At 34.1% G+C, this 15,119-nt stretch overlaps 1 protein-coding gene across 1 annotated transcript in view; it reads left to right on the forward strand.

The window, feature by feature from the left end:
• SLC30A7 (solute carrier family 30 member 7) overlaps positions 1–15,119 on the forward strand; it is a 90,687-nt gene that overhangs the window by 17,557 nt on the left and 58,011 nt on the right. Inside the window, exons 3-6 of the mRNA XM_072834711.1 lie at positions 94–207; positions 4,424–4,511; positions 5,176–5,302; positions 13,650–13,793. Coding sequence (XP_072690812.1) covers positions 94–207; positions 4,424–4,511; positions 5,176–5,302; positions 13,650–13,793 — 473 coding nt within the window. The remainder of the gene's footprint in view (positions 1–93; positions 208–4,423; positions 4,512–5,175; positions 5,303–13,649; positions 13,794–15,119) is intronic.

Genomic DNA, 15,119 nt, shown 5'->3' on the forward strand with positions numbered 1-15,119 from the left:
ACCCGGTAAGCACAGGACATTTAAAGAATTTAGAGAAGAATGCTCACTATTTGATTACTGTTATAATATGCCAATATGTCTGTTCTTTTACAGCTTAGGCTTGATTTCCGACTCTTTTCACATGTTTTTCGATAGCACTGCCATTTTGGCTGGATTGGCAGCATCTGTTATTTCAAAATGGAGAGATAATGATGCTTTCTCTTATGGGTAAGACTTTTAAAAAACTTTTTTATTAAAGTATAAGAAATACAGAAAATACACAAATCTTGAGCACATGAATGTTCACAAATTGAACACATTTGTGTAACTTGAACCCTTAAACCCCCTTCTCATGCCTCCTCCTGGTTTCTTCCCATGTAGCACCCCAAGGGTAACAACCACTTCCCTAACTTAGTAGATTCATTTTACCTATTGTTGAATAGTCTTTAATTGGAATGTACAACATATACCTCTTTTTTTTTTTTTTTTGTATCTAAGTTCTTTTGCTTAGAGGTAAGACAGATTTTTTTGCTAGATGGGGGATTTTCTTAACTCTTAACCTATTTTTTTTTTTTTAGAAGAAGAAAGTTTCACTATATGAAAACAGTCATGTTTCTTTTTCTTTTGTAAAGGGATATTTTGCTATTAATTTATTTAAAATAATTGTTTCCTAATATGATTTTATATTACTTACCCTCTTCAGCTCTGCTTTTATGAAAAATACTCCTTTTTATACTCTTGCTCAATTTGGATAATTAATCAAATATTTGGAGAGTGTTTCTATGCTGGAGAGACTATATTGGAACATCTGCTCTCACTTCTGAGCCTAGTAGTATTTAGAGGCCAAGTTGGCCTTTTGCCATCTCTGATTGGGGGAAGCAGTAGAGTGTCCAGTGTTTGATTCTGCCTGAGTGTTTTCTTTTTTGAAGTCATACAATATTTTGCAGTGCAATTATTATTTATGTGTACAGCTCTCAAGGATAATATCCTTTCTCTGTCTCCCCCCTCTTTCTCTTCCCGGCTCCCCATTCTCCCTTCTCATTTGTTGACCCTTTCCTCTCTGTCCCCCTTCCTTGTGTGCTTTCTCACAGTCTCTCCTTTCTTTCCTCTCCTGTTTTCTCTTTCACTCTCATCCCCATACTTATCCTCTGTCATCTCTCCTGAATTCCCTTCTCCCCTCTCTTGTTCTCTCTTCCCTGTTCCTTGTGTCCCTGCTCATGGTCTTTCCAGAGTCCTCAGCCTTCCACTCTCCCCTCCCTCTTTCTCTCCTGCACATCTCTCCCTCTACCTGTAACCACTGTATCTCTCAGGCTCTTTCTTGTTCCCCCTCCCTCTCTCTGAATGCCTTAGTCCTAGTTCTTTCCTATTCTCTTTCCTTCTCTCACTGATCCTCCCCTGAGGTGTCTCTCATTCTCTCCTGCCTGCGTCCATCCACTGTCTTAGGCACACTGCCTTTTGTTCTCTCTTTTACTCTTGTTCCTTCTCGGCTTCCTCTTTCCCTTCACCTTTGCTTTTGTTCTTGAGCCAGCATGCATGCACTTTCTCTTGTACATGCTCTTGTTCTCTTCAGATATTTATTGAGAGCCCACTAGGAGTCTAATCTTTTGTTGCTTATAAAGACAAATAAGATATGGCTTCTGCCTTGGAGGAACTTGTGCTCTAATGGGGAAATAGTGCTGTAAAAACATAGTAACTATGTTGTGACAAGTGCTGAAACAAGGGTATATAAAATTCTGTGACAGAACTTACTGATTTGGGGTTTAACTGAAGTGATGTGGTTATTTGTAAAATTACAAAAAGTCAGACAAAAACCACTAATTCTACTGTTTTTGTAGACTACAGTGAAGGATCTGTATATCTATAAATTCAAACAGCTCAAAAGAGAACATTTTCCATGACTATGCAATAAAAAAATTCTTAGTATATTTTGAATCATTAAAGAAAGATTGCGTGTAAGATTCTAATCTTGTGTTGGAAAATTAATAATTTATATATATTGTATATCAAAAATCTGATTAGAACATCTTAACAAGTTTTTGAGAAAAAATTTTTTAAAATTATTTTTTAGGATAAACAGGTAACTATAAAAATTCTCAGTTCCTTAAATCTAAGTGTATCTATTATTTTCTATTTAGAATACATAATCTCCCACTGTAAGATGGTTTTTAGGAATAGTTTTGAATACCTTCAGTACCAAAGCAGGTTTTACTATTCAGCGTTAACTAGTTTATATAAAGGAGTGATATGCCACCTTTTTTGCCATCTTTTTGTTTCTTGTTTTGTCTTCTTGGTTGCTTTTTTCTTTTGAGAAGGGAAAAATTAGGGAGTAAAATCTGATGCAACATTTGAATCTATTAATCATTGCTACAGTAGTTAAGTAGCAGTGCCAGTAAAATGTTAAGTACCAGTACATCAAAATGACACTGAATAGGCTAAGCCTAAGGATGAATCCCCAATACCTGCCCCGTCCCCCACCCCTGGTTCAGTATGATCACAGTAGCCGACTGACTGCAATAGAAAAGTAATAGCAGAGGGGCACCTGAGTGGCTCAGTGGTTGAGCATCTATCTGTGTTTGGCTCAGAGCCTGATCCCGGGGTCCTGGGATCGAGTCCCACATCACGCTCCCCACAGGAAGCCTACTTTCCTTCTGCCTTTCTGTGTCTCTCATAAATAAATAAAATCATTAAAAAATAATAATAATAGAAGAAATCTGAGAGGCAGAAGACTTTTCTGTATTTGTTTATAGAAAAATCATCTTTGTGTCTGGTCACACTCCTATTTTTGAAATAGTAGTGCCAGCATAAAAGTAATATATGTCTGATAGCTACATGCATATGTACGTACCTTTATATATATGTACATACACTGTATCTTTTTTTTTTTTTTTGCCCTGGCTAAAGAATTCAGATGTCTTCATACTTAATGAGGCAGTAGCAAATTTATGAATGTGGTATGTTTTAATTCCAAGACTCACTGTGTTCAAGTAAACAGTCATTTGTAAAGGCAAATATGTCTAGTTTTCACAAGTTTTTCACTTGAATTCTGTAACCAAGTTCAGCAAATATCTTAAGCCTAATTAAATCACTTTAGACCAACAGTTTGTCAGAATTTATGGAGTACCTACTGAGGTAGACATTAGAGACAAAAAGATGCCTGAAAAACATTTCTACCTTTGATCTTGAAGTCTAATGGAACTCAAGGACAAAAGGCTTTTGCATTAACTATGGGAGTAGAAGAGTGGGTTAAAAGAAAATGCTTTTCATTTTAGGTTAGTAACCCTGCTGATATATTAGATAAGTTCCTAAGTGTTTGCTATGGAAAGCAAGCTGAATTTAATGAATGTTCTCTCATGAAAGATAAAAAGGCATATGTTCTGACAAATATTATGTAAATTTAATTCATTTGTATGTGTTAGAAGGTAGAAGTATGCATTATTTCTGAGTGCAGAAATATATGCTATGTTGGAGTGTACTGACAGAGCAAACTCCCAATGTAACTGAATAGAGTACATTTTAAAGAGTTTGTTCTCTTTACTTTAAACATTTTTTATAGTAAAAATTGTATTATCTAGAAGTTGACATAGAAAGCTAGAAAAAGCGGTATTTTTTGATGCTCCTATTATTTTGTTTATGGACCAGAGTAATTAACTGCTGTCAGCACCCTTTGAATAATGTTAGGACATGTAAAACTGCCAGGTTAAAGTTGGTTCTCATGACTTTAACTAAGCCAGATAATACCTTATGGAAAAAATAAAATCTTTCCCCGATGCTTCATGCAGGTGGGAAGCAGAAAGCTTCAGAAGTCCATGGAGGAAAAGACAGATCTTTTAAAAATAATTTAAGTAGTATCATATGAAGCTAGAATTGATTCTAAAAATAGGTAATTGAAAATTTTTTGTTAGATTTATTAATCTTAGAAAAGAGTTGTAGAAGTATAAATCTCAAAGTTGTCTCTAGGATGACTCAGAAATAATTTTATTTTCCTTCAAATCAAAATTCCATTTTCCAGAGATTTGAAAGCTGAAAGGTACAAAACAAAAAGTATAAGAAGTTCTTAGAAAAGAAGCAGTAAGTTCGAAAAACCCTTCATTTTCTTCTACTTTTTATCTCTTGATCTTTCCTTCTGTGCCTATTTGTCTAGTCCAGGGGCGACTTGAGATTTACATTTCTGTGGAAGAGGTCTTTCTAAATCTACTTACTCTAAGAAGATCTTTTGATTGGCTTGTAGAAGTGAATGTATTTTGTGGTATTGTGCTATTATACATAATTTGTAATAATTCATTTCCTCATTTCTACTATATATATAGAATAAAACACTATATTATAAATATTAGGACTTTGCTGGCTGCTTATATAATGTGGTTTATAATCTCTGATTGTATATAAATTTATGATTTGATTTTTAAGAAATGATAATTCAATTGTTTACTTTGCTCTTCCTTAGGTATGTTAGAGCGGAAGTTCTGGCTGGCTTTGTCAATGGCCTATTTTTGATCTTCACTGCTTTTTTTATTTTCTCAGAAGGAGTTGAGGTATTGTAAATAATGATTAGAGTCAGTAAATTACATTTCTGTAACAAAAATGTTTATGAACTAAAGATATATGTGGGCTGTTTTCACACTATTACTGAGGACAGTCTTGGGTTAGATAAATTATTGTATAAGAGGAGCTTACAAAAAGAAAGAAGAGCTTACAAGGTAGTTGAAAAAATTAAATATATGTGAAACTACTTGAAATTCAAAACAATGAAATGGTATGAATGAAGCATTAACTCTGAAAAGTAAAGGCACAATCCGGGTAGTGAGGTCTGTTGGGAAGAGTTCTTAAAATAGAACCTGAGAGTTTTGCCAGTGAACTTTTATATTTGGTATATTTAAAAAAAGAGAGAGAGAAAATTGAAAAATCAATGAACTTAAAATGAATGGCAGTATTATTTAAGATACCAAAGAGGGATGGGTTTTAGACCAAATAGTCATGCTTTTAAATATTGGTGTTTATTTAAAAATAGTAACTATTACCTTGTCTGCATTAAGTGAGCACTGTTTTTTTTTTCCTCTATAGACTGTTTGGCATATATTTTTAGAATGGTTTTCATTTTGAAAATAACTAAAAAATTTTAAAGATTGCTTTTTGTTTTTACCAGTTGATCAATCAGAAATTATTTCAATTCCCTTTTTTGTATTATGTGTTTTCTAGAGAGCATTAGCCCCTCCAGATGTACACCATGAGAGACTGCTTCTTGTTTCAATTCTTGGGTTTGTGGTAAACCTAGTAGGAATATTTGTTTTCAAGCATGGAGGTCATGGACATTCTCATGGCTCTGGTATGATGGTTAGAACCCTTTGTTTCTTCATTTTCTCTTTTCCATCATAATTATCACTTTTGAAAATTGATAAATTCAAATTCTATGCTGATCTTTAATAACAGAAATAATATGTTAATAGATTCTTATTTATGTCTTCCAAAACCATCACTCCCACTTCTCCATGTTCCTCCATCTGAGTATCATCTCAAGATTACACGCTATCAGTTTGGTGTGGATCCCTCCAGACCTGTGTAGGTTATCTGTTTAGTATGACACCACTTATATAAAACCAACAAATAAACTTTAAAAATCACAAAATAAATCTAGCTAGTAAAAACTATAGTGTTTGTGGGTATAAAATTTATTATACCATCTGTCTTTGAAATCCTGCTATTTGGTATGCATCAGTCCACTTTCTCTTGTTAACACATGAAACTCCATGGTGTGGGATACTGTGGCTTATTTAACTAGTCTTCGGTATATAGACTTTTTAAGTCCTTTCCATATGCATATCCTTGTGAACATATGCAAGTGTTTTTCCAAAGCTGTACTGTCCAGTTTGGTAGCCATTAGTCACATGTGACTGTTTTAAATTTAAATTACAGTTACTTAAATTTAATAAAATTAAAAATGCACTTCTTCAGTTACACAAGTGATAGTTCAAGTGCTCAGTAGCCACATAGGGCTGTCATATTGGATAGCATATATAGAACATGTCCATCATCACAGAAAGTTCTTTGAATTGCACTGTGCTGGAATATAGAGTTGCTGGAACACGGGAAGTACAGTTTTTAGTTTCAATAGACAATAGCAAATTGCCCTTCCAAAATGACTGTCATCCATCCACATTTACCCTGGCAATGAATGCCAATGCTAATTTTTCCCACTCACATTAAAACTTATTATTATGGGTTTAAAACTATTTTGCTAATACTTTGATAAAAATGATACCTCATTTTATTTATTATTTCTCTGACTAGTGATGAGGTTGAAAATCTTTATGTTTTTAGGCCATTCAAGTTCTTCCTCTTCTAAAATTGTCTAATTTTTGCTTGTTTTTCTATGGTCTTCTTAATTTATAATAATTTTTACATATCTTATATATTTATACATTTTGTATACTAATCTTTTTATGTGTTGCAAACATCTTTTCCTAATCTATGGCTTATCTTTAAACTTTTATGTAGGGGTTCTTAATTTAGATATAGTCTTAGTTTTTCTGTCTTACATTTTTTCTGATATGTTTTCTATTTTATTTGAGAAGTTTCCTATTCTCATAAACATATACTCTTGTACTTTAATAGTGTTAAAATATCAGGGTGTTTCTCCTCATCCATTTTGCTCCTTTGTATGTAATTTGTTTTTGTGTTGGGGTGAGTTACGACTTAACTTTTTTTTTTCAGTGTGAATAAACAGTTTTCCAAGCACCAATTATTAACCTGCCTTTTACCCCATTGAGGTAAAAGAACACTTTTAGCCTATTTTAAATTACATTTCAAAGTTAGTTGGGCCTGTTAATTGATTTTTTCATCAGCTTGTCAAGTTGTATGAAAAATCTTTTTGGGATTTTGATTGGAAATGTTTAAAAAAATTTTTGTCTTTTACTAAATTGTCTTAGCTACTTTTTAATATTTTTATATTTTTTGGTCAGTTCATTTTTAGGTAGTTGAATGTTTTTATTACTATTAAGAATAAAAACTATTGGGGCAGCCCTGGTGGCGCAGCGGTTTAGCGCCGCCTGCAGCCCGGGGTGTGATCCTGGAGACCCGGGATCGAGTCCCACGTCGGGCTCCCTGCATGGAGCCTGCTTCTCCCTCTGCCTGTGTCTGTGCCTCTCTCTCTCTGTGTGTCTCTCATGAATAAATAAATAAATAAAATCTTAAAAAAAAAAAAGAATAAAAACTATTATTCCTGCTTGTCTTTTTACATAAACAGGACCTCTAGCACAGTGTTGATTAGAAATACTTGGTTTGGGGACGCCTGGGTGGCTCAGCAGTTGGGCGCCTGCCTTTGGCTCAGGTCATGATCCTGATGTGTCAGGCACCCTGCGGGGAGCCTGATTCTCCCTCTGCCTGTGTTTCTGCTCTCTCTCTCTCTCTCTCTCTCAGTCTGTGTCTCTCATGAATAAATAAATCTTTTAAAAAAGGAAATAGTTTGTATCCTTGTATCAACCTGGATGATCACCTGAGTAACTTAAAAAAAAAACACTGATGCCCAGGTTTAATCCCAGAACATTTTTATCAGAACATCTGGAGGAAGACCCAAATATCAGCATGTTTTAAAGCTCTCCAGATGACTTTAATATGCATTCTTCATTAAATAAATAAAGAATGCTAGTAAAGTTTTACCATTTGGTCTAATGTTTATGGTTTGTTTTTGATGAAACTACTTTATCAAATTAAGGATATTACTTTTCCTGCATCTATTGAAGTAATCAATATTTTCCTCCTTAATTTAAAATTTGTAATTACATTGATAGATTTCTTTTAAGGAACCATCCTTAAATTTTATGGTTAAAATGTATCCATTTAGATGTGCTTTGAGGTATATGGTCCATTTTCAGTCAATTTTTTTAAATGGTGTGTGACAACTGTATACAAGAAAATGATTTGGGGGCCAATATATATATAAATAGATCTCCAGTTGCCTCAGTACCATTTGTTAAAAAGATTATTTTGACACAGCAGACTCTCCAATGAACTCAGAGCCCAAGGCAGGGCTCAATCCTGTAACCTGGAGATCATGACCTGAGCGGAAATCAAGAGTCCTACATTTAACCAACTGAGCCACCCAGGTGCCCTGCTTCTTCAGTACAATATTAAATAGAAGTGATGAGAGAAGACATTCTTTTTTTCTTGATTTTAGGATGAAAGCATTCAGTCTTTCTTCATTAAATATGTTAGCTGTGTTAGCCATGGGTTTTTCAGAAATGCCCTTTATCAGGTTGAGGAAGTTCATTTCTTCCTAGTTTACTAGGTGTTTTTATTACAAAAGGGTATTGAGTTTTGTCACAGCTTTTTTTTTTTTTTTTTTTGAGATGATTAGTTGGTTTTTATCCTATATTCTATTAATATGGTGTATTACATTGCTTGATTTTTGGGTATTGAACCTCCTTTTCATTCTTAGGACAAATCCCATTTGGCCATGGTTGCTGTTGCTTTACTTGGTTTGCTAGTATTTTGTTGAAACTTAGTGTCTTTGTTATTAAGGAATTTTGGTCTGCAGTCTTTCTTTCTTTCTTTCTTTCTTTCTTTCTTTCTTTCTTTCTTTCTTTCTTTCTTTCTTTCTTCTTTCTTTCTTTCATTTTTAAAGATTTTGTTTATTCATGAGACACAGAGAGAGAGAGAGAGAGAGAGAGAGAGGCAGAGGCAGAGGGAAAAGCAGGCTCCCTGTAAGGAGATCAATACGGAACTCTATCCTGGACCCCGGGATCACGCCCCAAGCCAAAGGCAGTTGCTCAACCACTGCGCCACCAAAGTGTCCCTGGTCTGCAGTTTTCTTTTGGTGTCTTTGGATACCATTGGTATCAGGGTAATACTGGTCTTATGGGAAGTGTTCTCTTATTTATTTTTTTAAGAGGGTAGGTGAAGAAAAGTGTGAAGTATTGGTGTTCTTTTTTTTTTTTTTTTTAAGTATTGGTATTCTTTAAATGTTTGCTGCAGTGAAGTCATCTGGGCATGGATTTTTCTTTTTTGGAAGTTTTTAATATATTCTTTTTTTTTCTGTCTTGTTCTTCGTTTGCCTGTGATAGGTCTGTTCACATTTCTGTTTCCTCTTGATTCTGCTTCAATAATTTCTGTATTTCTAGGAATGTTTGTCCATTTGTCTATTCCATCTACATTATTTGTTTACTTGTTTATAAATGACTTTTTAAAAATTTATTCTATTTCCATAAGGTCAGCAGTAAAGACCTCTCTTTTCCCAGTTTTAGTAGTTCATGCCTTCTGTCATTTTTTTCTTGGATAGTCTAGTTAAAGGTTTATCAATTTTATTTTATTTTTTCAAAGAATTCCCTTTTGGTTTTATCATTTTTTTTCCTGTTTTTCTCTTCTCTTTAATTTTATTTCTGCTTTAATATTTTTAAATGTCTTTTCTTCTAAGTACTACTGAATTATATAATATGTAAGTTTGATATGTCATGTGTTTTCACTTCATTTTCCTCAAAGTATTTTTCATTTTCCCATGTGATTTCTTCTTTGTACCATTAATTATTTAAGAGTGTGTCTTTCATTTTTCTTCTGTTGTTGGTATCTAATTTAATTCCATTGTGATCAGATGACACTATAGGATTTTAGGTTCTTCTCAATTTATTGAGTCTCTCTTTTTTTTTTTTTTTAAGATTTTATTTATTCATGAGAGAGAGAGGCAGAGACACAGGCAGAGGAAGAAGCAGGCCCCATGCAGGGAGCCCAATGCGGGACTCGATCCTGGGTCTCCAGGATCAGGCTCTGGGCTGAAGGCGGTGCTAAACCGCTGAGCCACCAGGGCTGCCCCAATTTATTGAGTCTTGTTTTATGACCTAGCATTTGGTCTGTATGGACAATATGTGCACTTGAGAAGAATATATATTCTGTGTTCTATAGATGGTCAAGTATTCTATAGGTATCTGTTAGGTCTAATTTGTTCATAGTGTTTCAGTCTTGTTTTTTTGATCTGTCTAGTCTATTTATTATTGAAAGTAGGTATTGAAGTCTCCAACTATTATTGTTGAATTATATATTTTTTTAGTCAGTTATTTTAGGTTTTGCTTCATGTATTTTTTTTTAAAGATTTTATTTATTTATTCATGAGAGACACAGAGAGGCAGAGACACAGGCAGAGGGAGAAGCAGGCTCCCCACTGAGCAGGGAGCCCACTGCAGGACTCGATCCAGGATCCGAGGATCATGCCCTGCGCCGAAGGCAGATGCTCAACCACCAGGCCACCCAGGTGTCCCTACTTCATGTATTTTGGAGCTGTGGTGTTCAGTGTAATATGGTTATAATCATTATATCTTCCAGATAGATTGAACACAGTATTATATGATGCTCTCCTTTTCTTGCAGTGATTTTTGGCTTATAGTTTGTTTTGTCTGGTGCTTTGATAACCATTCCAGCTTTTTTTTTTTTTTTAACTGCTTGCATGTTGTATTTTTTTCTGTCTTTTTACTTTCAACTTCTTTGTGTCTTTGACTCTAAAGTGTATCTCTTAAAAAAATAATAAAAGTGTGTCTCTTGTAGACAGAATATAACTGGGTTATATCTTTTTTTTTTTTTTTATTTACTTATGATAGTCACACAGAGAGAGAGAGAGAGAGAGAGAGAGAGGCAGAGACAAAGGCAGAGGGAGAAGCAGGCTCCATGCCCCGGGAGCCTGATGTGGGATTCGATCCCGGGTCTCCAGGATTGCGCCCTGGGCCAAAGGCAGGCGCCAAACCGCTGCGCCACCCAGGCATCCAATCTTTTTTAATCCTTACTGACAATTTCTGTCTTTTGATTGGGATATTTAAACAATTTACATTTCATGTTATTACTACTAAGGTTGAATTTACATCTGCCATTATAATATTTGTTTTCTATATCTTCTGTTCTTTTTGTTACTCTAGTTCCTGATTCCTATTTTTAAATACTTTCTAGTGTGCCTTTTAATTCTTTTGTTTCTTTTACTATATATTTTTTAATATTTTCAAAATTGTTGTCCTCAGGATTATTAAATAGTATCTTTAATAGTGTCTTAATTTAAAATAATTTAGTTCAGATGAATAATAATTTAGTAATACACAAAACCTTTGCTTAAATACACCTCCATGTTCACCTCCCTTCTTCATACTATTATTGTCATACAAAACATGTTTTTATGATCTCCATCAATACAGTTTTATAGTTATTACTTAATGCAGTTGTCTCTTAAAGTATATAGAAGAAATGAGTCGCAAATTTAAAAATACATTTATACTCTGTCAAAATTGCTTTTATCAGTGCTCATTATTTCTCTGTGTGGGTTGTAGTTACTGTTTAGTGTTCCTTCACTTCATTTGCAGGTAGTGTTTTTGTTTATGGGGTAATGTCTTATTTCTCATTTATTTTTAAGGGAGAGAGTTGAATTTAGAATTCTTAGTCAACTTTTTCAAACATCTTGATTTTGTTTTCCTACTGGCTTTTGACCTCCATGGTTTTTGTGGAGAAGTCACCAGTTAATCTTAAGTTCTGTTATACATGGTAAATTATTCTTATCTTGGTGTACAACTTTCATCATCTCTTTGACATTCATCAATTTGACTACCATGTTTCTATTATATGGCTCTGTTTGAGTTTATTCTTTTGGATTTTCCTAAGTTTCTTGAATGTGTAGATTAATATTTTTCATCAAAGTTGGAGAATTTCTAACCATTATTTCTTCAGGTTTTTTTTCTTCCTGTCTCTTCTTTTTTGGGGGACTCTTAAAATGCTTAATTTGGTATACTTAGTGTTTCCACAGGCCTCTAAGGCTATGTTTATTTTTCTTAATTTTCTTCTTTTCTTCTCCTCAGAGTGGACAGTCTCTGTTGATCTGATCTATCTTCAAGTTTAAATAATTGAAACTGAGATCTTTTGTTAAGCACTTCTAGTAAATCTTTTATTTCAGTTATTATATTTCTTTAACTCTAGAATTTTCTGGTTTTTTTTTTATGATTTCTCTTTATTGATATGCCATATTGGTGAGTCATTGTTATACTTTCATTCTTTAGATATGGATTTCTTTATTTCTTTGAGCATTGTATAATGGCTGATTTAAATAAAGTCTTTGTTAAGGCCAAAATCTGGGTTTCCTTCAGAAACATTTTCTGTTGGTTGCTTTTTTCCCATGTTTGTGGCATACTTTCTTTTTCTTTGCATGTCTTATAATTTCTGTTGTTGAAAACTGGACATTTTATATTATAATGACTCTGATATCATTACCTTATTCTCTCCCTTCAAAGTTTGTTGTTGCTGATACTGTTGTTTTTCTTGTTGCATGACTGTCTTGGACTAATTGCTTTCCTGCATTGTGTGGCCACTGAATTTTTAGAGCTGACTGACTCTAATAATCACCACATTGAGAATAGAGATTTTTCTAGGAAACTGCAAGTTTGGACAAAATACTAATTGTGCTCTGGAGATGCTCTTTTTAACAGAGCTTCCAAAGTCAGGTCTCTCCATTGTCTGCAGTGCTGCTGGCTTTTAGCTACTTTCAGCTGAGCTGGGCAGGAGGTGAAATGGAAATAGCCCCAAATAAAAATGGCAGAAATGGGATCCCTGGGTGGCTTAGCTGTTGGGCGCCTGCCTTTGACCCAGGGCGTGATCCTGGGGTCCCGGGATCGAGTTCCGTGTCAGACTCCTGGCCTGAAGCCTGCTTCTTCCTCTGCCTGTGTCTCTGCCTCTCTCTATATACGTATGTATCTATCATGAAGAAATAAATAAATGAAACCTTTAAAAAAAAAACGGCAGAAACCCTCTAGTCTTACAGAGGTTTGGTAACTTCTTGGATGGGTGCTTTTTAGTTTGTTTTCTGGTTTTGGTTTGGTTAATTATGAGTTCTGAACTGGTTGATTTTTAATGTGTCCCTTATAGTTTCTTGTTTTAGAGAGAGAGCTAATTTGCCAGTATTACCTCTCCACCATTTTGGAAGTTGATCTCCCCCTATTCACTATTTTTCATATAATGCAATGCTGGATTTGGTTTACTGGTATTTAGGATTTTTGTGAACATTAGTGATGTTTTTGAATTGGGTAGCATCCAGTCTTTTTCTTTGCTTTGGAATAGCTTGTATGTTTCTTTGATGGTTTAGTAGTTGTCAGGTCTGATAGGGACAGAGGATTGATTCTGCATTATTTTGTTGTTGTTTTAAGGATTCTACTGCTATAATGTAATTCTACTGTTCTTTTACCAAATACAGAGGCTTCCCTGCGTCTGCTGCGTCTGCCTCAAAGTGACCATATGCATACATTTTGTTTTATCTTTGATAGTATATGTAATAGTACTTTGCAAAGCTTTTGCTAAGATTTTTGTCCGTGCTCTCCATTGCTTTATCTGCAGTGCCTAGAACAGTGCCTAGAACATGTGTTCCAGATAAGTATTTCCTAATGTGAATGAATAACATTATCTAATCTCTAAATATTTCTTTGTACTTCTCACTTATTTTCATCTCCAGTAAAGTCTGCCACTTCCCTCCATACTTTCATTTCCTTCCCATACTCCATGGTAGGAACTCAGTCAGTTTTAATGAATCTATAACACTTTTTATAAGTAAATCTTTATTTAATTGAATTGCTTTTTGGAGCCAATTCTTTTCACTGATATCAGTATTATTGTAACCATTTATATGATATATTTTTAAATATTTCTTCTTACTTCTACCTACTTTTTAGGCCATGGACACAGTCATTCCCTTTTTAATGGTGTTCTGGATCAGGCCCATGGCCATGGAGATCATTGCCATAGTCATGAATTAAAACATGGTGCTGCACATAGTCATGATCATGCTCATGGACATGGACACTTTCATTCACATGGTGAGTATAGCCGAAATAGTTTCAAATGACACATTTCATATGCAGAAATTTTGTATAGATTACTTTTTTAGTTGAAGTAGTCTCTTGAAAAGGTTTTGTAATCAAAAAGGTTTTGTAATCAACTTCCTTTCTAATGAATCAGATTAAATGGTTCCCAGGGTTAGTTCATTTTTAGTATATAATGAAAATAACTCCGTATAATGCCATAGATATTGCTTTTTTTCAGTGAGTATATTGTACTATGTACCACTATTTTAAATGAGTGTCGGTGAATGAGAATTGCATTTTAGCAAATGAAAATTATAATTTTTAAAGTATGTAGGCCTTTTGTACTACTGATAGGCTTATAAAAATACAATTGAATTGGGTAGCATCCAGTCTTCAGTTTTTCAGTTTTTCACATTTTCATTGTAATTTTTGGTGAGTATCATCTGATACCTCTCTGTTTCCTTAGAAATCTTTGTATGCTGGGACACTTGAGTGTTTACCTTCAGCTCAGGTCATGATCCCAGGGTCCTGAGATCAAGCCCCACTTCTCCCTCTCCATCAGTCTCTCCCTGCCGCTTGCTCATGCTCTCTCACTCAAATAAATAAAAATCTAAAAAAAAAAAATCTTTGTATGCTACTTATATATAGCATTGAGTACTACGTCATAAGGTATTTATCAACTTAATATTTTAAAATGATATTTTAAATAATTCATGAAATTTCAATGTATAGCTTAATAAAAGCTGCTTACATACCACAGTCTGATTTATCTTTTAAAAAATTATATGTCTAAGTATTGTCTGTACCTGCCATGTAGAATCCTCAAACTTTTGGTTTGAAAATTGAAAAGGAAAAAAAATAAAATTGCAAAGGGCCTTGGAAATTGAATATTAAGTCCCTAATTTATCAGTCTCTAAAATTTACTAATTTTTGTAACTGTTACACTGATATGTTTTATTTATTTATTACTTTTTGTTTTTACTTTAATTCCAATATAGTTAACATATAATGTTAAATTAGTTTAAGTTGTATACTATAGTGATTCAACAATTGTATACATTATTCAGTGCTCATCAAGATAAGTGGACTTTTAATCCCCTTCTGCTGTTTCATTTATCCTCCCACCCACCTCCCCTCTGGTACCATCAGTTTATTTACTAGTTAAGAGTCTATTTTTTGGTTTGTCTCCTTTTTTTCCCTTTGTTCATTCGTTTCGTTTCTTTTTTTCTTGAAAGAGCAAGTGAGCATGGGCAAGTGGGCAGGGAGAGGCAGAGAGAGAATCTTAAGCAGGCTCCATCACTTGATGGAGCCTGATGAGAGTCTTAACCTCATGACCCT

This window comes from Canis lupus, chromosome 8, assembly GCF_048164855.1.
Source record: "Canis lupus baileyi chromosome 8, mCanLup2.hap1, whole genome shotgun sequence".
NCBI lineage: Eukaryota > Metazoa > Chordata > Mammalia > Carnivora > Canidae > Canis > Canis lupus.